Source organism: Coptis chinensis, chromosome 2 (genome assembly GCF_015680905.1).
Source record: "Coptis chinensis isolate HL-2020 chromosome 2, ASM1568090v1, whole genome shotgun sequence".
NCBI lineage: Eukaryota > Viridiplantae > Streptophyta > Magnoliopsida > Ranunculales > Ranunculaceae > Coptis > Coptis chinensis.
The window spans coordinates 80,919,410-80,946,874 of NC_141457.1; the positions used below are offsets into that span (position 1 = coordinate 80,919,410).

A 27,465-nucleotide genomic window follows, 5' to 3' on the forward strand; every position below is an offset into this window, starting at 1 on the left:
ACCAAGAATTAGCTTAGTGTATTTATATGTGAACAAACCAAAGGCAGCAGTTTCATATAATTTACACTGGTAAGGAGGGTGCAATAGTGCAGGTGGTTGGTCTCCTTGTTACCAACTTTTACCATATTATATATTTAGTAAATTATTATGGCAATTAATTTTCGTACTCCTTGTTGGAGGAAAAGTAATAAAACTAGGTGGCTTTGTGGATGGTGGACCATTAAGTCTTCCATGAATTCTCGAAAGAATTATAAACGTTTCCACAGAAGAAGGTTAAGAGGCCATTTGTTTTTGCCTTTTATAAGACCTTGAGGTCTTATAACCTCTTATAAGATATGGCCCAGTGATTTTGGACATTTTTTGTTTGTTTTTTGCCTCTTATAAAGAGGCATTCTACTAGAAATGTCTTATAAGAGGCTCCAATTCTATAAGTACCAAAATTAGATCTACTTCAATTCTATAAGTCTTATAAGTTGAAAAATAACTCAAACACCCCCGTCCATATACCCCTAGCCTCATTTCTCTCTTCTTCCCTTTTCATTATCTTATTTTCCAAATAACTCTATTACCCTAGCCACCACCGACTACCACCACCACCACCACCACCACCACTGCCACTACCACCACCACCACTACCACCACCATCACCACCACCATCATTACCTCCACCACCACTACCATCGTACTATTAAGACTATCACCACCACCACTGTGCTATTAAAATCACCACCACCACCACCACCACTACCACCGTACTATTAAGACCAATATCATTACCTTTACTACCACTACCAATCGCACTATTAAGACTATCACCACCACCACCACCACCTTATTAAGACATCCACCACTTCTACTACCACCACCATCACCGTTCTATTAAAACCAATATCATCACCTCCACTATCACCATCACCGTGCTATTAAGACCACTACCACTACCACCGCCAATTAAGGTAGTTTCCTAAAATCGATATTCTAATTATCAAAATTGATTTGAAATCGAAAATCAAACTATACGTTTATTTCAAATTAATATATTCAAGTTAAATGTGATATAAAGTAGGGTTATATTTGTCAAATAACCATCTATAAGATGTCATGTATTTGTTTTTTCTATTTTTAAAAGTGCTTATAAGAGGAACTTAAAATTAAAAACAAACCACTTTATAAGACCATCTTATAAGACCCTCTTATAACACATGGTCTTATAAGACCCTCTTATAACTTAACCCAAAAAAACAAATAGCCCCTAACTGTCTATACTAAGCACACTTCATGGTTTTGGAATTGTCGGAATTCCAAAACTTTCAAAATTTTCAAAAACTATAATTCCAGTTGGAATTCCAATATATTCGGAGTGAAATTCAAAATTGTTATTCTGATACCCGTTTTCAATTTTTCATAAACTAAAATATTTAACAATGAGATTTTAAAATTATGTTAAATATTTTAGTTTAGAAATATTTCATTAGAAAATTTTCATTAGAATATATATAAAATAAAATAGTATTTTGACTCAATTGCGCTTTCAGAAAATGTCGATGCAAGTTGAATTCCAAAGGTGATCAATGAGATTTGTGGAATTTTAAAACTTGATTGATTTTTTTTTAAAAGACAATTTATATTATTTTAAAAGATTTTTATATTATGTAATTTTATTTACAAGAAACTGGTCCCAAAGCTCATTTTTCGAGTGAAAACCACTTTTAGAACTAACCGTTTTTTTTTAATCACTCTTAAAGACAATTTTCAGGTGAAAATAACCCTGAAAACCAATTTTTAAGTGAAAATAATCCGTAAGAACAAATAGTCCATATTTGAAATAAATATTTTCTTATTTTACCATTTATGTCGTTTTGTTATGAACAGTGATTGTTCATAGCTCAGTTGAGAAATTGTTCATATTCCAATAGGTGTTTTTACTGATTATATATTATGTTGAGGTATAAACATTGATTAATGTTCATACCCCAAATATGTATAAACAATGATTGTTCATACTCCAATAAGTATTCTTACTGATCATACATTATGTTGAGGTATGAACAATGATTGAGGTATGATCATTGATCATACCATACTATACACATCGGGTCGTTTCAGTTAGACTGGGTCATTTATTATTTCGTGTCAGGAGTATACTTGACTTTTCATCTACTCGAGTTGTTTTAAATTTTGCATCAAGGATATATTTGACTTTTCATATATCCGGTCATTATAAGTGATTTAAAAAAAAATGGTTATGGAGAGTTACTCTTTCCCTCAATCTATCCTGAAGAGTCACTCATTGTTTTATTTATTGGACATATGAGGTTATAAATATGTCCCTAAGTTAAGTTGTAAAACAGTTGATTGAAAACAATTTGTATTAAGAAGTGGTATCTCTTAGTATCTCTCTAACTCCCTATTTTGATATTTCTTAAATTATTGATGCCTTTCGAGTTTCAATTACATTCTTTGTTGATTTACAATTGATTCGAAAAAAATTCGTCAAGTTTCAAATAACATTATTTATTTTGTAAATCAATATTTTTCAACTACACTTCGAATCAGCTATGTATTTTTTTAGTTTTTGCTTCAATAATTAGGGTTTTACTAGTTGAGAGACAATAGTATCTTATCGGTACAGTAAGAGGCACAAGTTAGCATAGGTGTAAAATTAGAGAGGGGGAATAGAGATATGAACAATTACTTATCTAATAACCAAAGCTCTAATATCATGGTCAGATGTGGATTTCTCTCGAAGCCTGACCTTTTAGATCAAGCACATTTTTTTTAGTAAGAAGAGGCAAGGGAACTAAATAGGCAGGACATGAATGGTTCCTTATTATGTTTTCAGAATCATATTTCTTGATTTGTTTTAGTATAAAACTCTATTTTTTTTTTTTTAAGTTTGTTTTTGTTTCTACAATTAAATTTTAGACTTGAGCTCCTCAAATCAAAAGCCCAAAAGCCCAAGATACTATGTTTTAGCCTATATATTATCCCAACTAACTGTGTCTGAGTTGGGCCCGCCTAAAGTAACGGTAAATAACTAACTGTTCCACCAAATATTTTACAGACTTCATTGTTTGTCAATACCATCAGCCAATATATAACCTCTCTCTCCCTCTCTCTCTGAAGTGATTGTTTCTATCTCTGGGCATTTGGAATTTCCTTCTTACTTTGATTTCAAGTTTAAAGTATATATTTTTACTGTTTTTTTTTTTTAAATTGTTCTTTTTCAAGAATTGCCTTCTTGATATGATTTTTTTTTTCTTCATTTGCAGGTGAGAGATTCATTCTTCTTTTTTGGTAATTTGAGAAGATTGGAATTGAAATCATTTTCCAGCTGACTTTCTAAACAAGGACAGGTGAATTTTTTTCCCCACTATCATTTCCTTTTTCTTTTTTAGAAATTTTAGAATTAAAAATGGGTTTTAAGGTTTTACTTTGGATTGAAGATCACACTTTCCTAATCAAATGCTATAAGAAGAATATTTATAATATAAATATTGCATTTCCTTGACAATAAAATTATTTTAATCCAGCTTTGTCTGTTTAAAATTAGGAAAGGAGCTAAAACCCCGCAAGCCCAAATGCTAAAATTAGATGCTTCTACCGACCGCTTATGGACACCCGAAGAATGTGAGATTGTATTGTGTAGGATCTGTAGTACTTTTGTTTCAAGCAGTTGGAAATGCAAAGGGCAATTTGCATTCACTAAGAAGTTGTTAAATAACTAGAACTGCTTCTTCTGTAGGTAACAAGTTCTATCGATGGAAGACCAATCTCACAGGCATGATATTCTTGATGGAAGTAGTGGTTCTATGGCTGGTTTGAAAGAAAATGGTCTTGTTCTCAAGCCGGTGCCAGATAATGCATCAGGTGTCCACTCTCAGATGTTTGTCATGTGTGGACCTGATGGGAAGGCTATTTACATTTCCATTCCTGAGGTGCCTCATGCTCGTTTCTATGAGTTAGAACCGCAAATTGATCAGTATACCCTGGTGAGTTTAGTTGTTTTATTTATCTTCTTCATTATATATATAATATGTACTCACACTATATTTTTTTGGATTTTCAGGCTGAGGTTCGGGAAAGATATAAGAACAAGGTTCGTAAGTTTGATGGGATGACGACTGCCGTGTATCATTATAGCCAAAAAAGAGAGGAGATATATTCTCAAACACATCAGCAATCCCAACGTGCGTATGACGAGACTCGAAAAGCGTATGAGGATATTCAACAGGTGTACATGCAACAATATCAGGAATATGAGAAACTTCAGGCTGAGGTAATTAACATTCGTGCAGACAGAGAAGATCTTGGTTCTTAGGTTAGGAACTTAAAGGAGCAGGTTCGGAACATCCAAATAGAAAGAGGAGAGTTGAGTGGTAAGGGGCGTAAGAAGATAGCTAAATAAATTTTATATAATATAAGATGTATAAGAATATGTAACATGATTGGAGTATAATTCATTCTTAGTATCATTTTCATTCTCAAACAATTGCACAATACATTCTTATTAGATACATAATCATAGGTTTTGGATTATTTTTATCATTTTGGATCATTCTTATTAGATACAATTGGATCATTCTAATTTATAATTTCTATCATTTATAATTTTTATTATTTTGGATCATTCTAATTTCTATCATTTTTATTCATATCACGCACGCGGTTTTGGATAAACCGCACCATAGAAGCCCAAGCCCATGCGGTTTTCGCAAAACCGCGCCATAGAAGCCCACTGTCTAGCCCAAGCCCATGCAATGTTCGAAAAACCGTGTGGTTTTCCAAAACTGCGAGAGATATTTGATACAACACCAAACCAAAGACCAAATTTTGGCCAATTTGGTGTTTGGTTTGGTGTTTTTTTGTTGTTTTCATCAACATGTGTCTCTCCTGAAGATGAAAAAACACCAAATTTTATGCTCTAAGGTAGGATAGTATCTCACCAAATTTCCAAAACATGAAATTTGGTGTTTGATGTTAGGATAGTATCTCACCTAAAGATGCTCTAAGGTTGTACCATTTTATCAAAATACATGTGAACAAACCAAAGGCAGCAGTTTCATTCCATCACACAGATAATTTACACCAGAAAGGAGGGTGCAATAGTGCAGGTGGTTGGTCTCCTTGTTACCAACTTTTACCATATTATATATTTTGTAAATTATTATGGCAATTAATTTTCGTACTCCTTGTTGGAGGAAAAGTAATAAAACTAGGTGGCTTTGTGGACGGTGGACCATTAAGTCTTCCATGAATTCTCGAAAGAATTATAAACGTTTCCACAGAAGAAGGTTAACTATCTATACAAGCACACTTCAGGCCGGGTTTTGGAATTGCCGGAATTCTAAAAACTATAATTCTAGTTGGAATTCCAATATATTCGGAGCGAAATTCAAAATTGTTATTCTGATACCGTTTTGAATTTTCCATAACCCAGAATATTTAACACAATTTCAAATTTTCATTAGCAATCGTGAACTATGCATACAAGACACGAAAGTGCATTTTCACTCAATCGGAGAAACAAGATATGTGGGTATTTTGACTTGTTCATTGAAACAAATCTTACTATATTAGAAAAATATGGGGGTCGACGAACAGTAATTTTCACGTACGTCACAGGGGTATTTATGTCTTTTCGTATCTAAACAACAGGGGCAGTTTTGTCATTTCACACCTAATAGAAAATTCTATCCGCTTCTCGGTTTTTCCTTTCTTCGTCTCCACTCTCTCTCTCTGCTCGACTCTCCTCTACAAGTAAATTTAGTGAATTTAATTTCAGAAAGAAACTCTCCAACTCAGAAAAAAAAACTCTCCAACAGATTGAATTTGGTAGTTAAAAAAAGGTATGTTCTAGCTTTCTCACTCTACAGATTGAATTTCACCAATTGTAATTTTGTACAGAAAAAATCAATTTGTTTTACGAAATGTCTTAAATTAACTTTGTAATAGGGAGGTTTAAAAGTCATACTAACTTTGGGCTTTGAGGTTGATTCGTTTTTATTGTTAAAAGGATGAAATTTATGTAAGACTAGCATCATGCACGTGCTCGCGCACATTGTATTAGACAGATAGATTCTAACATTCGTTACCAAAGCTTAACCTATACATGTTTCGATTATTGTATTTCGAATGGAAAGGTTTTAGACTTGAGAACCGCATGGTTTGGGGAGAATGCAGAGATGAACCTGGGAAGCTTCTTGTGGTACTACAATAGAGTAAAAGTACCGATTGAGAACAATCACACATCTTATCATGCACCATGCACTGATTGACTAAATAGCACATTGTCGTCATTCCATTTAAACAGTGTTTTAGTATAAAGCTGCACATTTATTGCAGAAAAGAAGTGGAAGAAAAATAGTTTTTACACAGTTCAATTAGTAGCACTTATTGTATTCACGAGGTAGGGGCATCAAATAAAAAGATGTATACTTTACGGACAAAGGTTCGATCAGAGCATGCACTGCTTATCAAAAGTAGTTGGCACGAAGCTGTGATTTCAAATGAATACCACGCTCAAAGAATAGCTTCAATAGCACTTAGATGCACTTAGATTTTGCATAACTTACAAAGGCACTAAAGAGTGCCAAAGAAACCGTGAGCAGCCAGTCGGTAGTGATTCCAAAGAGCATCAAGAGTATCAGTTCTCTCTCGGATCAAGTGGCTCTTGCCAACCACATCAGCAATGGTGAAAATCGGAATAATGACAGATTTGTATCCCAATGCAAGGCCTAAAATAACGTTAGTAGCAGCTCCAGTTCTGCAGGAATCAACAACATCTAGCACGGGGGTGCAACAGAAGAACGGAAAATAAAAGATGATATAGGACGGATCAAGAAATAATAAAGAATATAGAAAAGTTTATTAGAATAGAAAACCTGTATGCATTGCTAGTAGAGTATTCAATCACAAAGCCAATGACCGAGGTTACCCATAGACCAATGGCAACACAAAAAAATAGTTCCCTGCAAAGAAAATCAATTTAGTGCACCATGCCTAATCTTCGACATACCACGTGACATGTAAAGTAACTTACCAATTTTTCACAAATTTTTGCTCTCCAAAATAAAAAAGTGTAAAGGATGATGGCAGCGCATGCCAGGTAACAATTGTAATACCAATAGTGATAAAAAAAACAATTGATGTAATGAGTTGCTTCTTCAATGCAGGCTTAATTTCCTTGACAACATCGATTTTAAATATATCAGTTGCAAAAAAGGGTGGTGATCAGACTGACAATAATACCCATGGAGCTGATGAGTAATGGATACATCATGACAGTGAACTGATGGTTGAATCCATATGAGAAGATGGAGGCAACAACCAAAGTAGCATAGGAAGCCTCAACATATGAGCCAAAAAGGTTGGGACCCATCCTAGTAATATCACCAACATTGTCAGCAATCACCTGAACAAAAGAAAAATGAACTACACATCAAACAAATAGGCGCATCAAAAAATGTAAAACACAAATGGTCAAGAATGATTTTCTCAAAGCAGGGCCCCCAAAGCACCACTAATTGACTATTCAGAAAAACTGAAATTGGTAGCTCTAAAAAATGGTTTCTAACCATAAATGAATCACAATATTAAGCAATAACCAATTCATATCACATGAAATATATATATAACTTCAGATTGGATGGAAACCATAATGAAATTCTTAGTTGAATAGTCCAATCACATGATTCATCATAAAAACCCAGCAAATGTGACTGAAAGATTAGGCAAATGCTTAAAAATCATTTATTCAATTTTAGAATCTTACTTGATTATCAATGGATTTCAAACTATTCTCATTGTCCCTTCAAGAGCTATGGTTATGTCCCTGCTGGCAATCCTACTTCAACTATTATATCTAGTCCAAGCGCACTAACTGCAATACTACACTCAATCTCAACTGTGGCAAAATCCAAAAACTCAACCATAGGATAACTTTTAGGTTTGAGACCTACGCGTGATTGGGGACAACAGACTTTTAAGTATTAAGATTTAAAAGTACGAAAAAGAAGCAATACTAAAAGATTCAACAACTAACTAATACTAACTAATAGAATTCCAACATCCAATTCCAAAGCAACAACTACTTCAAGCCAAAAGAAACTTAAATAACTCACATGGATAGCCTAATTGTGGACAGTGACACTCTAAATTTGTGTCTCTACTTAGTGAAATAGTACTTTTAACAAAGCTAAAGGCTTCTACAATCCTACTCTAAGCTGAATGTTGTCTAAGACTTGATGCGCACCGGAAATGTTTCTCCAAATAAAGCACGTACAATTAAGAAAATGCCAATGATAAAGGCAGTATGAAATAATTTTACTGATACAAAGATTTTAAGGGAAAAAATTAAAAACCTAGAAGATTTTAGAGAAAAGATTGTTGCATTATGAACCTACGATATGCAAATTATCATAAAAAAAATCAAAATTAGTACCCAAGTATATTTACAAAAGAATGGGCTTAAACTCATAAATATAAGTGATGAACGGGAATTGTAAGATAGAATAGTGAAAGAAAGCGGACCCAGCTAACAATTAGTGCTACTAACTGAACAGATACTGGGCATTTCACTTTCTCAGTTTCAGTTGTTGTCTATTTTGTATCTCATCAAGCACTCACTTCTGATACTGATTAAAAATCTAACAGCTTATAAAAACGATTAAACAGTTATAAATAAATGATTAAAAACAAACTCTTAAATTAACCAATGGTCGTATACCTTAAGAGCAGATTCCCATTGATTACTCCTTATATATAGCTTCACGACTTCATTGAAAGTTTCCAAAAACCAATCTCTGCCAAAGCCTAGCCGATTTCACAAAAGCAGATATCTTCTGTGAAGCAAACACTTGGATAGATCATCATATTCACCATACTCTTACATTGTAAAGATGGTGCAAAAATTGTCCTTAGAAAACCATGAATCATCCAGAAAATACGCCGTCCCTTTTTCCTGGACACTTGTGCTTGTATGATCATTTTGAAGCCCAAAATTCAGCTGGTGGTAGACGACTTTAACAATTTGCAACCATAGACAAAAATGGTATTCAGGTATGGAAAGTTAGATAGTGGGAAAAAATTTACTTGCAAGAACGACCAAAAAACTGATTTAAATGGAGATGTGAAAACATTTTCGATACCAAATCCATTTGCAGTTTTACTGATGGCGGATCCCATATATAAAATATTCCAATTATATTCTCATATATATGCTATTCATGGTTAGAGCTTTCAAGTAAATGAATTTATTCTCGTATTCTCAATTATATTGAGAATATGAATTCATATTCTCATGGTTGAACTCATCTTCTCATATGGATTCAACCATCAGTTCGCTGTCATGATGTATCCATTAATCATCAGCTCCAGGGGTATTATTGTCAGTCTGATCACCACCCTTTTTTGCAACTGATATATTTAAAATCGATGTTGTCAAGGAAATTAAGCCTGCATTGAAGAAGCAACTCATTACATCAATTGTTTTTTTTTATCACTATTGGTATTACAATTGTTACCTGGCATGCACTGCCATCATCCTTTACAATTTTTTATTTTGGAGAGCAAAAATTTGTGAAAAATTGGTAAGTTACTTTACATGTCACGTGGTATGTCAAAGATTAGGCATGGCGCACTAAATTGATTTTCTTTGCAGGGAACTATTTTTTTGTGTTGCCATTGGTCTATGGGTAACCTCGGTCATTGACTTTGTGATTGAATACTCTACTAGTAATGCATACAGGTTTTCTATTCTAATAAACTTTTCTATATTCTTTATTATTTCTTGATCCGTCCTATATCATCTTTTATTTTCCGTTCTTCTGTTGCACCCCCGTGCTAGATGTTGCTGAATCCTGCAGAACTGGAGCTGCTACTAACGTTATTTTAGGCCTTGCATTGGGATACAAATCTGTCATTATTCCGATTTTCGCCATTGCTGATGTGGTTGGCAAGAGCCACTTGATCCGAGAGAGAACTGATACTCTTGATGCTACTGGAATCACTACTGATCTGCTGCTCTGGTTTCTTTGGCACTCTTTAGTGCCTTTGTAAGTTGTGCAAAATCTAAGTGCATCTAAGTGCTATTGAAGCTATTCTTTGAGCGCGGTATTCATTTGAAATCACAGCTTCATGCCAACTACTTTTGATAAGCAGTGCATGCTCTGATCGAACCTTTGTCCGTAAAGTATACATCTTTTTATTTGATGCCCCCTACCTCAGTGAATACAATAAGTGCTACTAATTGAACTGTGTAAAAACTATTTTTCTTCCACTTCTTTTCTGCAATAAATGTGCAGCTTTATACTAAAACACTGTTTAAATGGAATGACGACAATGTGCTATTTAGTCAATCAGTGCATGGTGCATGATAAGCTGTGTGATTGTTCTCAATCGGTACTTTTACTCTATTGTAGTACCACAAGAAGCTTCCCAGGTTCATCTCTGCATTCTCCCCAAACCATGCGGTTCTCAAGTCTAAAACCTTTCCATTCGAAGTACAATAATCGAAACATGTATAGGTTAAGCTTTGGTAACGAATGTTAGAATCTATCTGTCTAATACAATGTGCGCGAGCACGTGCATGATGCTAGTATATATAAATAAAATAGTATTTTGACTCAATTGCGCTTTCACAAAATGTCAATGCAAGTTGAATTCCAAATGCGATCAATGAGAATATGAGATTTGTGGAATTTTAAAACTTAATTGAATTTTTTTAAAAGACAATTTATATCATTTTAAAAGATTTTTATATTATGTAATTTTATTTACAATAAATTTGTCCCAAGGCTCATTTTAGAGTGAAAATCACTATTAGAACTAGCATTTTTTTTTAATCACTCTCAATGTCTCAAGGACAATTTTCAGGTGAAAATAACCCTAAAAACCAATTTTCTAGAGAAAATAACCTGTAAGGACAAATAGCCTGAATTTGAAATAAATATTTTCCGATTTTAACATTTATATTGTTTTGTTATGAACAATCATTGTTCATACTCCAATAGGTATTTTTACTGATCATACATGATGTTGAGATATGAACATTGATTGTTCATACCCTAAATAGGTATGGACAATGATTATTCATAGCTCATGTTGAGGTATAAACAATGATTGTTCATACCCCAATATGTGTTCTTATTGATCATACATTATGTTGATGATAATCAGTAATTTAGGGTTTTGTTCTTTTGAGTCCAAAGTCCATAAAATGTCTGATTAGTCAAGTTACCTTACTCACGTGGGTTAGTAGCATAGATCGAGTAAAGGATCGTCCAAGCCTTATGGCTAGGCAAGGTTCACAACTGGATTTACGGCTTTAAGGGATTAGTGAGTAGGATTTTAGTTTATTTCTTATGTTGCTCAATTAAAACTTGGAATGCAAGTTAACGTTAAATTACACGATCGATTTCTAAGTAAACTAAATAAAGAGAGATACAAGAAGAAGGTCAATCATAATCAAGCAAGGTCAGTTACAAAAGTTTAGAGTACCTTATCACTACCGCTCTAATTCGTCTAGAGTTCATAGACAAACCCGAAACGGCGTCGAGTATCGATCCCTAGTGAGATGTACTCATCTCTGAGTTCATCTCACTAGCATGAGAAGTTGAATTAATATTCCATCTCTAGAATATCACTTCAGCTCTTGGTTTGATTTTACATCAGCTGGACAAACCAGAGGGCTAACAACCACTATAGGGTCTTGCATGAGACTTGACATAGTGTTAACTGGGTCTCGCGCGAGACTGGTTTGGAGTATCAACACTCCAAACTTGGTCAGACTCAGTCATTTTGGGACCATATGTATAATCTAAATCTGTTTCCTAAGTAGTGATTCTGGAATACTAAATTGCAATTTGATCCTCACATAAGCATCATTAACCCTCCCCTTGGGAGGGTTTTAGCTTATGGTCCTTGGATTGATATTATATCTTGCATGTATGAACTGAAAAGTGAAAAGAAGTAAAAGAAGAACTAGAATTTAACTTGAGGAAAATAGATTTTATTTGAAGTTCAAGACTTCCTGTACCAACCTAATACAAGCTTCAAAGAAAGGAAAATACTAATGTATGAAAATGTAAACAATGAAAAGAAATGCAAGAATGAATGTCTGCCTTTCTCCAAACTCCCAATATATATCCCCCTCTCTCACATGAAGTTTTCCCTCATTTATTTCAAACTTTATCTTTTCTAAATTTGTCTTTTCTTTTCAAATCTTCCAAAAAAAAATTCAACTTTTCCTAATAAAAAATTTAATCATTCATTTAATATTTTGTCTTGTCTCTCCTTGCAAGGTGTCACCAAAGTGTCCATATCTTGCCATTTGTCCATGCATGATGACTCATCATTTCTTGTGGGCCTGCAAAGTGGGTCCACATGCCGTGTCCAGTGGTGGCCCGGATTTTGACATTTTTACAACTTTCTATCTTTGGGTAGAGCTCGTCGCCCTGGTCGTTCTGGCAGTTCACTTGCTTAAATCGAAGTCCAGGTTTGAAAGATGTGAGCTTCAGAAGTTTGCTGCTTCTTTATACGTGGTCCCGTTCTGCACCGGTTTTGTCCCTTTGGACTTTTAGGCTCTAGTAAGGCTTTGTTGGGCTTCACTGGGGCTGAGTGGGAAGACTTCAAGTATGCACAATATTCCCATACTTTGATGCAGGTTTTATCATCATATTCACGTTAATTGCGAAAACCTACAAAAGTACGAAAAGATAATTATTTCATGATTATTAAACACATAATTAACCAAAATATTATGTCTCTATGGGGTTTAGTATTACAGTTTTGGGTGCTTATCACACCACCCCCAAACAGCATTTTGCTTGTCTTCAAGCAAAGAAAAGACATTAAAACGATAAGTAGCCAAAAATGTGTTGTCCTAAACTATGTCTCATTTAGCAGAGTGCAATTGCATTGACCGTATGCAACAAGGCCTTAAACCACTAGGAATTCCCTAGTGGACGAGTTATAGCCTCGTGAGAGTTTTCCAGAGAAGATACTCACAAACTTCATCTATACTACAACGACTCAGTAACAAAGGCTTGTTCCCTTAATTAATCTCAGATATCTATACATCTCACTAGCGGGGGAAACAAGGATTAATTCTTTTGAAATTCAAGTTAATATACATACAATAATCAAAACATCTACATATGAACACGCATGCAGTGATCTTTACATTGAAATGTACGAGCAGGGTTGTTTCTGGATCCTTTGGATAACGTCCTTAAGTAGGTTCTCACAGGTATATGTCGAAACACAAATTATCTCATATTTTTCCACTCAAGTTTTGCTAACTCCAGTGTGTAGTGGGCACACGTTTCCTCACATACTCAATGACAGTCAGAGGAGCCGAGGTCGAGAATTCATATCTACTACTTATTATCACACCATCCTTCTCCTAATTGAGTTAGAGGTCTTTATTAGGTGTTATGGGGCTTAGGTGGTAGTGTAGAAGAAAATGAAATGGAAAATTCAAAAATGATAAGTATGAGAGAATAAGGTATTCGAGATATTTACACTAGAGAAATCCTTATTTAAGCTTTTGTATTCCCTTTTGATTTGATTTTGGGGGAAAGTCTAACTTTGATTTTTCTTTTGATTTTTGGAAACATATTTCTATTTTTCTTTTTCTTTTCTTCTGAAGCAGGTAACCGATTTTGATTTGTGACAAGTTTTTCTCTTCATTTTTCCACACTTCATCCTATTTCTCATACTCATCATCTAGGTGAGCTTATTTATTTGTGGTTAATAGATGGGTAAGGATTTTTTTTTGGTGAAAATGAAAGGGTTAATGAAAGGTTTAGTGGGGCGACTAGCGGTAAAAATTTTACAGGTATGAATTTTTGGCTATATCGATCCAAAGAAGGCCTAAATTCTCGCCTAGGATTCGGGTAGTGATCAAGTAAGTAGACGCGTGATTTTCTCTATTCGGAAAAGCTACTCCTCTGTGTCATTACTCATATATCACACATGTTGAGGTTTTTTGGTTAGATTCTCACAGGATATGGAAATTAAGTTGTCTAACCGTGGGTCCTAGAAACTTATTGCTATATACATTCAATGACAGTCAGTGCATGAATGCTCATGAAAAGATGTAAAAACTCTTGCATACGTATTAACTTAAGTTTCTAAGAACAAATCATACTTCTAATGCTAGGGTGAGATTTCTAGATATTTTTCATCACTGAAAAGGAAACGAGACTTTGTCACTAAATACACTTATTTAGATAGAAAATAAAACTATATACAACCTATAAATGTTTAATTTTTGCGAAAGGTTCTAACCACCCCCAAATAGTAGGATACTGTGTCCTCAAAGTGTCAAGAGGAAGAAAGAATATACCTGAGATGCTTGAGCAAAAATAGAGCTGATATTTGCAACAGAAGGTTATGCTAACACCATATATAATATACAAAACAAAAGGGAAAAGGCACATCAAAAAGTAAAACAACAAATATTTACATCAACTTACACTGCCCTAATTACGAATTAGGGGTATGTCAATTCTAGCTTCATCTCTATCGAAGTGCCATTCTTTGGCGTCATGCCATTTTATCATGGTCTGCCAAACTTCGCTCCACTTTCTCTTTTTAGAAGTGTCCAAATGACCTATCATGTCTTTATCTTTGGGAAAGCAACGAACGTACTTCAGGTACCTTGAAGAGCGCCGACGCTAAACCTAAAATCTCAAAGAACGAATTATCCTGTTCACCGAACACATAGAATCTACTCGTACCCAATCATGAAAAGTGGCTGAAAACTATGGGAAGAATGCCCTCATTATCCGACATGCGGTACCAGGCAAGGTGATATACTGGTGTCGAAAATGACAAGCCCTTTTCAGGTTCCTCATGTTCAACGACTTGGGTGAGGCTATCGCCCAGATTCCTCATTTTCAACGACTTAGGTGAGGCCATCGCCATAGAGGCCGGCAAAATCTTCCCAAAAGTAGTGATTAAAGGAGTTTTGTATGATGTATTGAATGGTGGGGGTTGGCTGGTGATAGAGAAAGTCCAAAGTCATAGCAACTGTTGGCTCGTAAAAGATATGTCAGATGTTACCCATACAGATTGTTGATCCATTCAAAAAGAAACCACGGGCACCATTAAATGTTGTTGTATCCTCCATATTATCATAAAAATAAGCCACTAAACGTGGAAAGTATGTCTGCTCAGGTTGCAGAACGAGGGAGGACCAACCGGCTTGGGTGATAAGGTCTCTAAAATGAAGTCCATACGAAGGAGAATCCAACATAGCCTGGAAGGATTGTTCAGGGATGATCTTTGGAGGTTCCATTATTGGAGATGCCGAAGACGTGTGATGAAAGACACCACCTGTAGACAAAGATAAACCAATTTTTAGAATATGATGGAAATGATTGAGTAAAAACAAATGACATTGATTACAATAGAAAAATTACACTACACTTAATTATTACTAAAGAAAAAACTAAAAAATAGAAAATGACAAAAAATGGAAATTCTAACGGAAATTTGCGAAATTTAATTTGTGTCATGGCCCGAGTAACGGTGAGGATCCTTAGGTGGGAGAAATCCATTTATCAGATTCTCGATGAAGTCAATCCGTGCAACAGCCCGTTGCAACAGGGCGCTCTGTGTCTGGTAAATCTCGGATTGGTTCTTAATTATGAGATTGTGATTTGCCAAGAACTGGTTATGGCTATTCAAGAATTGTGTTTGTTCCTCGTCGTGCATTATCTGAAGGTCGTGAAACTCAAGAAGACTGGTGATAATGATGTTTTGTCGTGTGTATAATGTCATTAGTCCTTGATGAATTAAACGAAGACCTTCCATAGGATTAAATACGTTGTGTATTGCATTGTCAGCGAAGATGTTGACAGAGGAACAGACTTTGCCAGTTTCTGCATCGGCATGGTTCTTTGCAACATCGGGAGTCCAAAAACCGTTCATACAGACGGAGTGAATGGTGAGAATGTTCGCTGTTCTAAGATAGGTAGTAGGAGCAGTAATAGGAAAACCCCAACGCACCATGATAAGTGTCACAATGGTTGGCAAAGGAGCTGACTTTTTCCTGGCACGTGCGATCGCGTTCCAGAGAAATTGAATTATGCAAAAATCATTGCTTTTATTTTGCAGGACCCAGAGTAGATGGAGGAGGGATTTTGTTATTTTGGAAGTCTTAGATGTGCCGAGCACATTATGGGATAGCCATTGGATCACAGATAATTGGTTCTTTTGCAAGGACCGCTGATAAACAATGCGGTTTTTCCAATTGTATTCGCCGTAAAGGATAGTTGCAAACATTAGATGCCTTATATTGTCGAATGGTGAATCCTAAAGGTGTACCCCAGGGTTCATTATGGGAATTTGAAGGACTTCAGAGATGATTTCTGGAGTCAATTCGTGCTCGCATCCGTTTGCACGGACAAACAATTGCCCATTTTGAAAATATATAACCGTGTGTATAGAAATGCATAACCAATTCTCTGGAATAAAGTGCCTCCTTCTGATGTAACATAGGGAACCATCCTTGACGTAAAATTTCAGTGTCAAAATATGGTTGAAATAGACCGCTCTGAAAATTTTCCATAAAGTTTTACTCGAGCACGAAAATTCGAGTGAGGGCCATTAAAGATAGAAGGAATGGAGTGGTGAAGATAATTTAGTGAAAAAGGAAAGATTGGATTTTAGAGGTGTCTAACCTAGCTATAAATAGACACCAATCCAAAAAAATTAGAAAATACGGATTGAGGTGTCACAGGGTAGTTAGACCACGGGTATCTTCTAAAATAATTCTATCAATGTGATTTCCCAAAAGATTGTTTAAAGTCAGATCCCTGAGACTGTGAGTTAGACGTGGGAAGAGATAGAATATATGAGATAAGGTTTCACAGGGTAGTTTTACCAACTTGTATATTCATAAATCAATTAAACAAGGAGTGGCGCACTCTTCCTAATTATTATTATTATTATTTATTTTTATTTTTTTGAGCAAGATCTCTAGACGTATCCTAAGTAGAAGAACAAGGAATACGTAAATAGAATCTCACAATAAGTTGTAACAATGTACAGGGAAGTGAAAACACACCATAATGACAACGGGAAAACAAAATACAGATCTAGATATTAGATAAGACTATATGCCACATCAACAAAATTACGATAATAAAACTAACGAGCATGAAGACGTGAGTAGCATATTCAATTTGCTGCTGCTCAAATTTTTCTAGAGCATCCATGAAGCTGAAGATTTGTAAGAACTTAAAAAAACGTAATTGGAATTAAAGAAAAAGTGTAAAGGGAAGAAGATGAAAGGAGTGAATGTGAAGGAGGTGGTGAACTTTCTATTTATAGAAAGGAAATGGAGACGTTTTCTGACCGTTTTGGTGGCGGGTCTATGACCATTTTCTGACCGTTATAGATCGTTAGTTGACGGTAAAATTTGCCGTTATGTGTGGCGTCAACTGATATATATATATATATATATATATATATATATATATATATATATATATATATATATATATTATATATATATATATATATATATATATATATTAGCTTGATATTGGAGATATATAAGATCTAATATAATACTTGATAAAGCAGAATATTGTGGAAAATGTAGGAAATATAAGACATACGTAAGTAGAAAATTAAAATGGAAACACATAAATAAAATATCCGACATAAATAAAATACAAGGCCAGGAAAATAAAATGTCTACTAGGAATCCTCAGGGGCTGCTGAAGAAGAATCAAGAGTCTTGTGACGTTTCCCATGGAGACTAACTGCTCCTAGATATCACCTAGAGTATCCATCACCTGGGCTTGAAACTGGTGCTGGTTTGCCATGAGCATTCGCTGGAACTGGTTCTAGCAAGTAGTCAGCTGATCCTGAAATGCATTCATGGAAGTGCGCATTTCTTGCTGAAATTTGCCCATGGTGTCGGTTAGTGAATCGTGGCGAGTGCTCATATCCTCCCTAAATTCGCCCATGTAATGTTCCATCGATACTTGGCGAGTATACATGTCTCGCATGCCACTGTTCATAGTGCGTAGGGCATCTATAGGACGGCTCATCTAGCTCATAGCAGCTGTAACGCCCGTATTTAAAATACATATTTATTAATTTATTAATTAATTATTTATTTATTTAAAAATTCGCTGGATTGGATTTGTGATTCGTGGGCCTGGTTTTTGGGCTCGAGTCTGTGTTGGGCTTGGGTTTTGAACCCAAGTATATAAACACATTGTTATAGAGAATAGGGTTTTGAAAATAATAAAATATATTAAAAATAGAGGCGGCTTGTTTGCTCGAGCGTTGGAGCGCGACAACTCGGACTACGAGGGATTTGTCGAGCTGTTAATTAAGGTGAGTAGCTATTTTGCTATTTCACCGGATTTGTAGTTTTCGTATGTCGGTATACTGTCTACTGTTTCTGTTTTTATACTGCTCTTTTGCCTTGTTTTATTCTACGTCGTGTTCGTCGAGTTGTTAAATCTCTAGTCAAACACTGTTGAAACTGTGATAATGGGGTCCTTATACGTTTTATTGAACTGTGGGAACGGTTCCAAACTCGGGGCGTTGTTAATGGAGGCGCGAGTCCCATGAATCGTTCGGCCATTTTAAGTTATGTTGTTTGTATTGGAGGGGAAGGCGTTAGGCGGTCAAAGCAGAAATTCGGCATCAATGGCGTCGACCCCCAAAAATCATCTTTGCCTTTGAATTAGTTGTTTTGTTTTGTTGGGTTAGGTTGTTTGGAGTAGTGGGATTATGATGGGTGATAGTGGGGTGACGGATTGTTGGTGATGGGGTGCGACTGTCGGTTTACTGGGCTGTTGGAAGCTCGGAGAAACCATTAATGGCGGCTTGCCCAAAACACTGCAGTAAAGCAGTTTGAACGGTTTTTAGTTGATATTGTTGGTTGTGGATGTTGGGTTGAGTGTTGTAGAGTGGTGGGGGCTGTTGAAAGCTTGTAGCAGCCATTAATGGAGGCCGAAATTTCTTCCAGATCTAGTTTTGGTGATGTTTGGATTGAATGATTTAGAGTTATTGGCTTTATTAAAGTTGTAGGGTTTGTGTATAGGAGTCGAACCGACTTGATGAAATGAGAGTGGGTGGCCGGCGCGTTTTGGTGGCTGGTGGAGGAGAGAATTGGGGAAGAAGAAGAACTGTAGCGGTGGTTGGGCCTTGGGCCGAATCCACTTGCTACTTGGGCCTAAACTTTGGTTGGTTGGGCTTAGCTTGTTTAGATGGTTGTTGGGCCGAAACTCTAGTTTAAGTTGTTGGGCCCAGTTTTATTTTAAGTGGTTGGGCCATTTTTTCTATATGTTTAGTTTGGGCCAGTTTAATTCAAAGTTTTTGGGCCCGGTTTTGTTTTAAATTTGTGGACCAGTTTAATTTAAAGTTTTGGGGCCAGTTTTCTAATATTGTTTGGGCCAGTCCATAGGACTTAATAGAGATCCAAATGGGTCTTTCAACATTTAGACTTCCAGGTTTTAAGGTTTGGGCTTGGCCAGTTGGGTCCGAACCATTATCTTGGTCATGAGCCCAGGAGCCATGCACCTTGACCTTAGCCATGAACCATGGCTATGACCACACACCTGTTGAATATAGAAACGACAGTTTGACTTTGACCATGACAGTTTGACTGTGATCGTTGACCTTTGACTTTGACTTTGACCATGACAGTTTGACTTTGAACGTTGACCTTTGACTTTGACCATGCCAGTTTGACTTTGACTATGACATGTCGACTTTGACTTTGACTGTTGACTGTGGAATGTTGACTTTTTCCCGTTTTTCACATATTTAAGAATATGGACAAATATAATAATAAAATATGGTCGAACATTATATAACGTTGTTTGTCATTATCTAATTAAGATTTGACGTGAATAGTGTGTAAACCATATATATATTGGGCTTTGATTGTGGACTGTGGACGGTTTAATTGTGCTACACTTTATGTTGTAAATTGTATGGACAAATCCAATGCAAAAATGTTGTGGAAGCTTGTATAAATTTGGTTGTCAGTATCTAGGAAAGATTTGACGTTGATATTGTGACATTATATAATAAGTTGGGATATATATATATTGAATGCAATAGTTTTGGAGAAATAAATGTGTAAACGTTCCATTATTTTATATGTGAGATGCTACTATGAGGTAGTATGGTATTTGTGGATATTTTCCCACGGGATTATGGCTTAGTGCAATAATATATTGGCACGTGACAGAATGAAAGTGGTTATGAGATATAATTGAGATATTTATAAATATTGTGGCTTAGTGCAATAAGGTATTTGACCTGCACGGGATATAGTGGAATTTCATGAGTCATAAAGGTATGACACCTGAATAAATTACGTAACGAAAATCCTATAACCTGACTACCACAACTCATGTGATTTGCCCTGTGTGGGCGTATGTGATATGATTGGCCCTTCTGGCGTTTCAGTGAATCTGAATGGCCTTCGGGCGTAAGTAATATGATTGGCCCTTCTGGCGATTCAGTGAATCTGAATGGCCCTTCTGGTGTAGCCGAATAGTGGCTTAATTATTCCGTTCGCAAATATTGGAACGAGACGTGCGATATTTTATGCCGAATAGTGGCATTACTTACATAATGGCTTTCGTGTGAGGGTTACCTGGTGTGCGACATCCCGCTCAAGGTAGTTACGCACGGAGTGATACATTATGTAAGGGGAGGCATGTGGATATACATGTTCGGCGTTGGGTAGCGATTGTGGTAGCCAGGGAAACTAGGTAAGACATAGATACGACGTGATTTTAGGGACACGCAAAGAAAGCCTTAAATAATATAATTATGGTAATGTGTTGGTTAATGATTGTATATGCTTGGCTGGTTATAGTTTAGTTAGAACCTAAGGCGCCTCGTGGAGGAACTAAATGCCTTTTTATTATGCGTATAATTTGTTGTGTGGTTAGTGGGAAGTTAAGGCGCCTCAGTGGAGGAACTACCTGCCTTACTTATTGTACTTAAGGATGTTGTATTAGTCGTTAAAAGTTAAGGCGCCTCGGTGGAGGAACTAACTGCCGTAAGGATTGTGTATATATTTGGTATAAGTATATGTTGTAATTTAGAGCTACTCACACCAGCATTTTTATAATGCTAACCCGATTTGCATGTTTGCTTATCGGGTCAATGAACACAGTTGATAAGTCTTGACAGGTTTAGTGTTGAAGAAGATTGGTTGCTGCTTGTGGTTTCCGTTAGCGTCGCATTTCAAGATAGACTTTGTTTTCCTTTGAGGTGATATAGAGTTTCCGTTGAGACAAAGTTATTTGTATTTTCATTTGTAAATTTTTGTAATAAAGAGAACTTTTGTTTAAGTTAAAAATTTTATTGGTTTTTAATTATCCGAATATTTAAATTGTTTATGGGTTTTTAGAAGTTGAGAGTGCGTCACACCTCGGAGATCGAAGAGTCGGGAACAAATAATGTTTTTCCGAATTCTGTCGAAATTCGGGGTGTGACAGCAGCCTCATCAAAGGAAGGTGGAGGGGGATGGGGGAGGTGGAGTCACGTTATCATGTTCCGTTGTCATGCGTGCTATGGGTTCCCATGGGAACTGTATGCACTTCTTGAAAACATGCATATTCTCATATTGCAGCATAGGAACTAAAGGTGTAGCAGACTGGAAACTCAAATTTATCATAATTTGCGTGACAAGAACGGCAAGAGGAGCGGACCTGAAAGTGTGGCATGAGTAATGATGTCGAAAAGAAAGGTTACCATGCAGAAGTTTCCCTTTCGCTCCTGGAGGACCCAGAGTAGATGGAGAAATGTCTTGTTAATGTTCGATGGCTTAGAGGTGCCAATGACATTTTGACCCAGCCATTGAGTCACGACAAGTTGGTTCCAATGCACAGAACGTTGATACGTGCATTTCCCATCCAGATTATAATCACCCTCGATTAGAGTGTCGAGCATGAGGTCGTAAGTCCATGGATACACGGACTGCTTCTAGGTCAGCACATGGTCGACCAAAGGTATGCCAGTGATCCCAGAGATCAAGGCGGGTGTGACTTGGCGGGGCACGCCGTCGATGGTGACCCAAAAATGATCGTCATTAAAGCCGCCATTGTTGTAGAACTTCAACACTAAATCTGTCGAATAAAGATCGACATTGGCATACAACAGATACTCCCATCCTCTAGATTAAATTTCAGTATAAAAAAATAGGGCAAACATCCCACTTTCAAAGAGGGATCCAAAATTCCGTTCTACTGAAATTCGCATGTTTCCGGCCATTTGGTGATCGGAGGAACATGACGGGTATTGTTTTGACATGAGGGAAAGAATTTGAAGATAGTAGTGGAACAGAAATTGAAACGGAGCTGTGGTGGTCGCACGCGAGACTGGATTTGAACCTGAGGCTGTCTCGTGCGAGACTGGAATGGGAGGGACGAGATCCGATTTTTGTGGGAGAAGAAATGATGGAATGGTGACGCATGGTGAGGTGTCACGGTTTATAAATGGGCCAAAAATCACGAGATTTGGTCGGGCCCAATTTTTTTCCCAAACCCAAATCAAACCTAAAGCCCAAATCAAACCTAAAAAATGTAAATGCACACACATGACTCGTTCGGACTCCAAATTGGATAAATGAGCTACCGAAATGGTTGGCATGAAAAATTCCATCCAATTATATGTGGCATGCTCAAAGGCCAAAAGAGTTTTTGAAAATAAGGAGGGATGTTTTATTTATAAACAATGAGTTTTTTTTTTTAATTTTTTATTATGGTTTTATTTCTATACAAGGGAGATTAATGTGAACAACACTGGATGGCCAGAAGGCTCGCCATCTAAACTCTCAGGCAACTGTCATGTCGGCTTTGGAGCGAACCCAATCCATCCAGACTGTGGCTTCACCTTTATGTATTATATATGGGTCTAGGGTGCATGACGGTACCATCCTTGACCGTGCACGCTACGGTCTAATAATATTACCCTTATTACATATGGCTAGCCTCAAACCGCCGCAAAGGGAACTCAAAGTAACCAATATCTAGGGGTTGGCCTGGTGGAATCCATTGCCCGTGTCCCAAGTAGGCAACATCCGAGGTTGAACATGAATCTCTTTGTGCACAGCGTTAATGCAAGGGGAATTTTAAAAGACATCAATATATACATATATACAAGGTGAGTCTTTTAACGTTAGATCTTCAAGACGAATCCCAACTTATGGGAGGAACGACCTAGCAAAGTTGATCCCAAGCTGCTGGTGTCAAACAAGTGTATATGTTATAATAAACGCCTTCACCAAGCGGCTGAAGACCAGGACAGTTAGGGGTTTAACAGTGCATACACCACCCCATTCTGCGCGTACGTCATCGACAAGCAAAAGTACTGCGACCTTGTCCAATTCGAGAGAGGTGAGACTTTGTCCAAATGACGATTTGAACGTGGGCAGGAAGAGAGTAGAAAAAAGTGGAGAAAGGAGGAGAAATTTTTGGGACCCATCGTTTACCAGCAGGAACGTTTGCTCGCATTTCAGAAGACATTTATACTCAGTTCTGAAGTAGAGTTTTTGTAGACTACGGCTCCGGTGCTTGCAACCACACACTTCAAAGTACTTTTGAGATCATAAAATAGAAGATGGCCTGGCTACCAAAATGACGTACCCTTTACAGAAAAACAAGGTTGAATACGTCAAGTGAAACATCTAGTCTATGTAGACTAGATCCTGAAGAAGAGTTTGTTCAACAGTTGGAGAGCGTAACTCGTGGTAATGTTTAAGGCGTTGGCCATTTACTTGAAATTTGCTGTTATCTTGTGGATTAAGAAAAGAGATTGCCCCATAATGGGTCACAGCTGACACAATGAAAGGACCAGACCATCGTGTTTTCAATTTACCAGGAAAAATGTGTAATCTGGAGTTGTACAAAGTAAAACTTTCTGGCCAATTTTGAAATCTTTACATAAAGTGTACTTGTCGTGCACTCTTTTCATATTAGCTTTGTAGGATTTCGAGAGATCATAAGCATCACTCTGAATCTCCTCAAGCTCATTTAATTGCAGCTTTCGCTTCTCGCATGCCAAGTTGATATTATAATTGAGGCTTTTGATGGCCCATAAGGCACGATGCTCAAGTTCAACCGGCAGATGACAAAGTTTTCCAAAAATGATGCGGTAAGGAGACATCCCTATAGGTGTCTTAAAGGCCGCCGTTCGGTATGCCCACAAGGCATTTGATAAGCCGAGAGACCAATCTTTTCTTGATGAATTGACAGTTTTCTCCAGAATGGACTTTATCTCTCTGTTGGAGACTTCCACTTGGCCACTCGTCTGTGGGTGATACGGAGTAGCAACTTTGTGAGTAACTCCATATTTCTTCATTAAAAGCCCAAAAAATTTATTACAAAAATGTGTACCCCCATCACTGATGATAGCTTTGGGAACACCAAAACAAGAGAAAATATTTTCTTTTACAAATTTAATGACAACCTTATGGTCATTTGAGCGACATGTGAGTGCCTCAATCCATTTGGACACATAGTCTACAATGACTAGAATGTAGAGAAAACCTTGAGAAATAGATAAGGATCCCATAAAATCAATGCCCCAAACATAAAAAATTTCCACAATTAAAATGGGATTTATAGGCATCATATTGCGTTGGGTAATGCAATCCAGGTGCTGATAATGAATGCAAGTTTTGCAATGTTCGTGTGCATCACGAAAAAGGGTAGGCCAGTAAAAACCACATTGTAAAACCTTGGCCGCAGTTTTCTTCCCACTGAAATGACCACCGCAAGATTGTTCATGATAAAAAGATAACACGTCGGTATGTTCCCAGTCGGGAATGCATCGACAAATGAGTTGGTCAGAACAATACATAAAGAGGCCATCCCATAAATAATATTTTACAGTGGATAAGAACTTTTTATGATCAGGGCGTGACCAAGAGGAAGGGACTTCTTCAGTAACCAGTTAATTAACGATATCCGCGTACTATGGAGATGAGAAAATAGAGTATAAATGTTTGTTTGGGAAGGAATCACAGATGGCGTCAGAATCACTATCAATGTCACCAACCAGCCTTGATAAATGGTTGGCCACCACATTTTTTGTTCCTTTCTTGTCTTTGATTTCCAAGGTGAATTCTTGCAAGAGAAGGATCCAGCAGAACAATCTCTGTTTCGCATCCTTTTTCATGAGTAGGTACCGAAGTGCGGCATGGTCAGTATATACGATAGTTGAAGATCCGACCAGGTAAGGGCGAAACTTATCCAAAGCATAGAGAACAGCTAGGAACTCTTTCTCAGTTGTCGTGTAATTACGTTGAGCGTCATTAAGAGTTTTACTAGCATAGTAAATGACAACGGGTTTGTCATCACGTCATTGGCCTAGTACGGTGCCAATAGCAAAATCGCTAGCGTCACACATCAATTCGAATGGTTAAGACCAATCAGGGGGTTGAATGATAGGAGCGGTAGTCAGGGCAATTTTTAGAGTTTCAAAAGCTTGTTTGCAATTGAAATTGAAATCGAAGACCGCATCCTTAAGCAGGAGATTGGTTAAGGGTCGAGCAACTTTAGAAAAATCCTGAATGAATCGCCTGTAAAACCTAGCGTGGCCTATAAAGGCACGGATATCGCGAACTGTTCGGGGGATAGGTAGAGAAGCAATTTTAACAATTTTAGCTTTATCAACCTCTATTCCGTCTTTCGAAACAACATGACCTAGAACAATTCCTTTGGTAACCATGAAATGACACTTCTCCCAATGAAGTACCAGATTTTTCTCTTCAAATTGCATTAACACTTTAGAAAGGTTGGATAGGCAATCGTCAAAGGAGTTTCCATAAATGAAAAAGTCGTCAATGAAGACTAGCATTGGAAAGTACCAGGGACATTGCAAAGACCAAAAGGCATTCGTTTTTATGCAAAGGTGCCAAAGGGACATGTGAAAGTTGTCTTCTCTTGATCAGTTGGATCGATGACAATTTGGAAGTAGCCGGAATAGCCGTAAAGAAAATAGTAGTAAGCATGATCGGCTAAACGTTCCAGCATCTGGTCAACGAATGGAAGAGGGAAGTGATCTATCTTTACGTGTTACGGCATTAAGTTTGCTATAGTCAATGCAAATTCTCCATTTCACTGGAATGCGAGTGGAGATGCATTCATCATTTTCATTTTGCACAATTGTAATGTCGGACTTCTTTGGAACAACGTGGACAGGACTAACCCAAACACTATCAAAGATAGGGTATATGAGACCCACATTAAGTAAATGTAAAACTTCCTCCCTCACTACCTCTTTCATGGCGGGGTTAAGGCGATCTTGCGGTTCCTGCGATGTCTTTGTGTCATCGTCTAGATGTATATGATGTATGCATACACTAGGGTGTATTCCTTTGATATCATCTAAGGGCCAACCGATAGCGGAGCGGTGTTCACGAATGACATGAATCAAATGTGCTTCTTCATTGGTAGTCAAGTGGGAAGAAATTATTATAGGGTGACTACCATTAGGATTGAAATGCACGTACTTCAAATCAGAGGGTAGAGATTTTAAATCTGAAGTTGGATGATTGGGGATCAAGGATTCGTGAGGGACCGCCTCTTCAATGGAAAAAGAGTGAGTCAGGTTCTTCTGAACCGGTTGGTAATGCAGCAGTAGGGTCAAAAAGTGGTACTGACTCTAATAATGTGTGGATATCCTTAATGTACAAGTCATCGTCAAACTCAGGATTATCCAAAGAAAGAAATTGGTGTACCTTGTATGCGGGAAAAGAGCTTGTGAAATATTCCTGTGCCAGACTATCAACCATGCGAATCTCACCCTCAATGTTAGGATTGGGAAGTTGTTTCATTAAGTTGAACACATTGACTTCTATAGAAAGGTTCCCGAAAGACATTATCATTGAACTATCCCAACAATTGATAAGAGCGTTAGCAGTTGCAAGAAATGGACGTCCTAAAATGATAGGAATGGAGTCATAGGCAATTTCGGTATCTAGAATGACAAAATCAATTGGGTATTAAAAATCTTAGACCTTGACTAGGACATTTTATACTATGCCTTTTGGGTACTTGATGGAGCAATCCGCAAGTTGCAGGGCCATGCTGGTAGGTTTTAATTCATGAAGACCTAACTGCTTGAATAAGTAGTAGGAAAGTAAGTTAACACTCGCGCCTAGGTCTTAAAGGGTGGTAGCGGTATACCTGTCGCCCAATGTGCATGACACAGTTAGTCAACCTGGGTCTTTGTATTTAACCACACTATTAGTAGCAGTAATGGAGGGAAACTGCTCAGTGAGAAACGTTTGTTGAGGAACATTCGTTCGCCGTTTGGTGGTTGATAAGTACATAAATGCTACACATATATGCCCATATTTATGTTATATTGTCTAGTTAATTAATATAAGTTCCTTTAATTAGTCTATTTCTTTGATTTTATAGAAATCAACGCAAATACGAAGAAACGGGCTGAGACTGA

At 37.0% G+C, this 27,465-nt stretch overlaps 1 protein-coding gene and 1 pseudogene across 1 annotated transcript; one reads left to right on the forward strand and one right to left on the reverse strand.

The window, feature by feature from the left end:
* Positions 1 to 3,052: 3,052 nt before the first annotated feature.
* Positions 3,053 to 4,492, forward strand: LOC147518191 (uncharacterized). Its single transcript, XM_086590105.1, has 4 exons — positions 3,053 to 3,185; positions 3,273 to 3,356; positions 3,746 to 3,992; positions 4,070 to 4,492. Exons 3-4 carry the CDS (start codon positions 3,762 to 3,764, stop codon positions 4,319 to 4,321), a joined length of 483 nt encoding a protein of 160 aa, XP_086446231.1. The 5' UTR covers positions 3,053 to 3,185; positions 3,273 to 3,356; positions 3,746 to 3,761; the 3' UTR covers positions 4,322 to 4,492.
* Positions 4,493 to 6,582: 2,090 nt separating this feature from the next.
* LOC147518192 (pyrophosphate-energized vacuolar membrane proton pump 1-like) lies at positions 6,583 to 26,884 on the reverse strand (annotated as a pseudogene).
* Between the last annotated feature and the right edge of the window lie 581 nt (positions 26,885 to 27,465).

Excerpts from the sequence above, each read along its gene's own strand:
- LOC147518191 (XM_086590105.1), top strand. The coding sequence starts at position 3,762 with ATGGAAGACCAATCTCACAGGCATGATATTCTTGATGGAAGTAGTGGT. Across the intron at positions 3,993-4,069 it reads AAATTGATCAGTATACCCTG|GCTGAGGTTCGGGAAAGATA; the intron begins GTGAGTTTAGTT and ends TTGGATTTTCAG.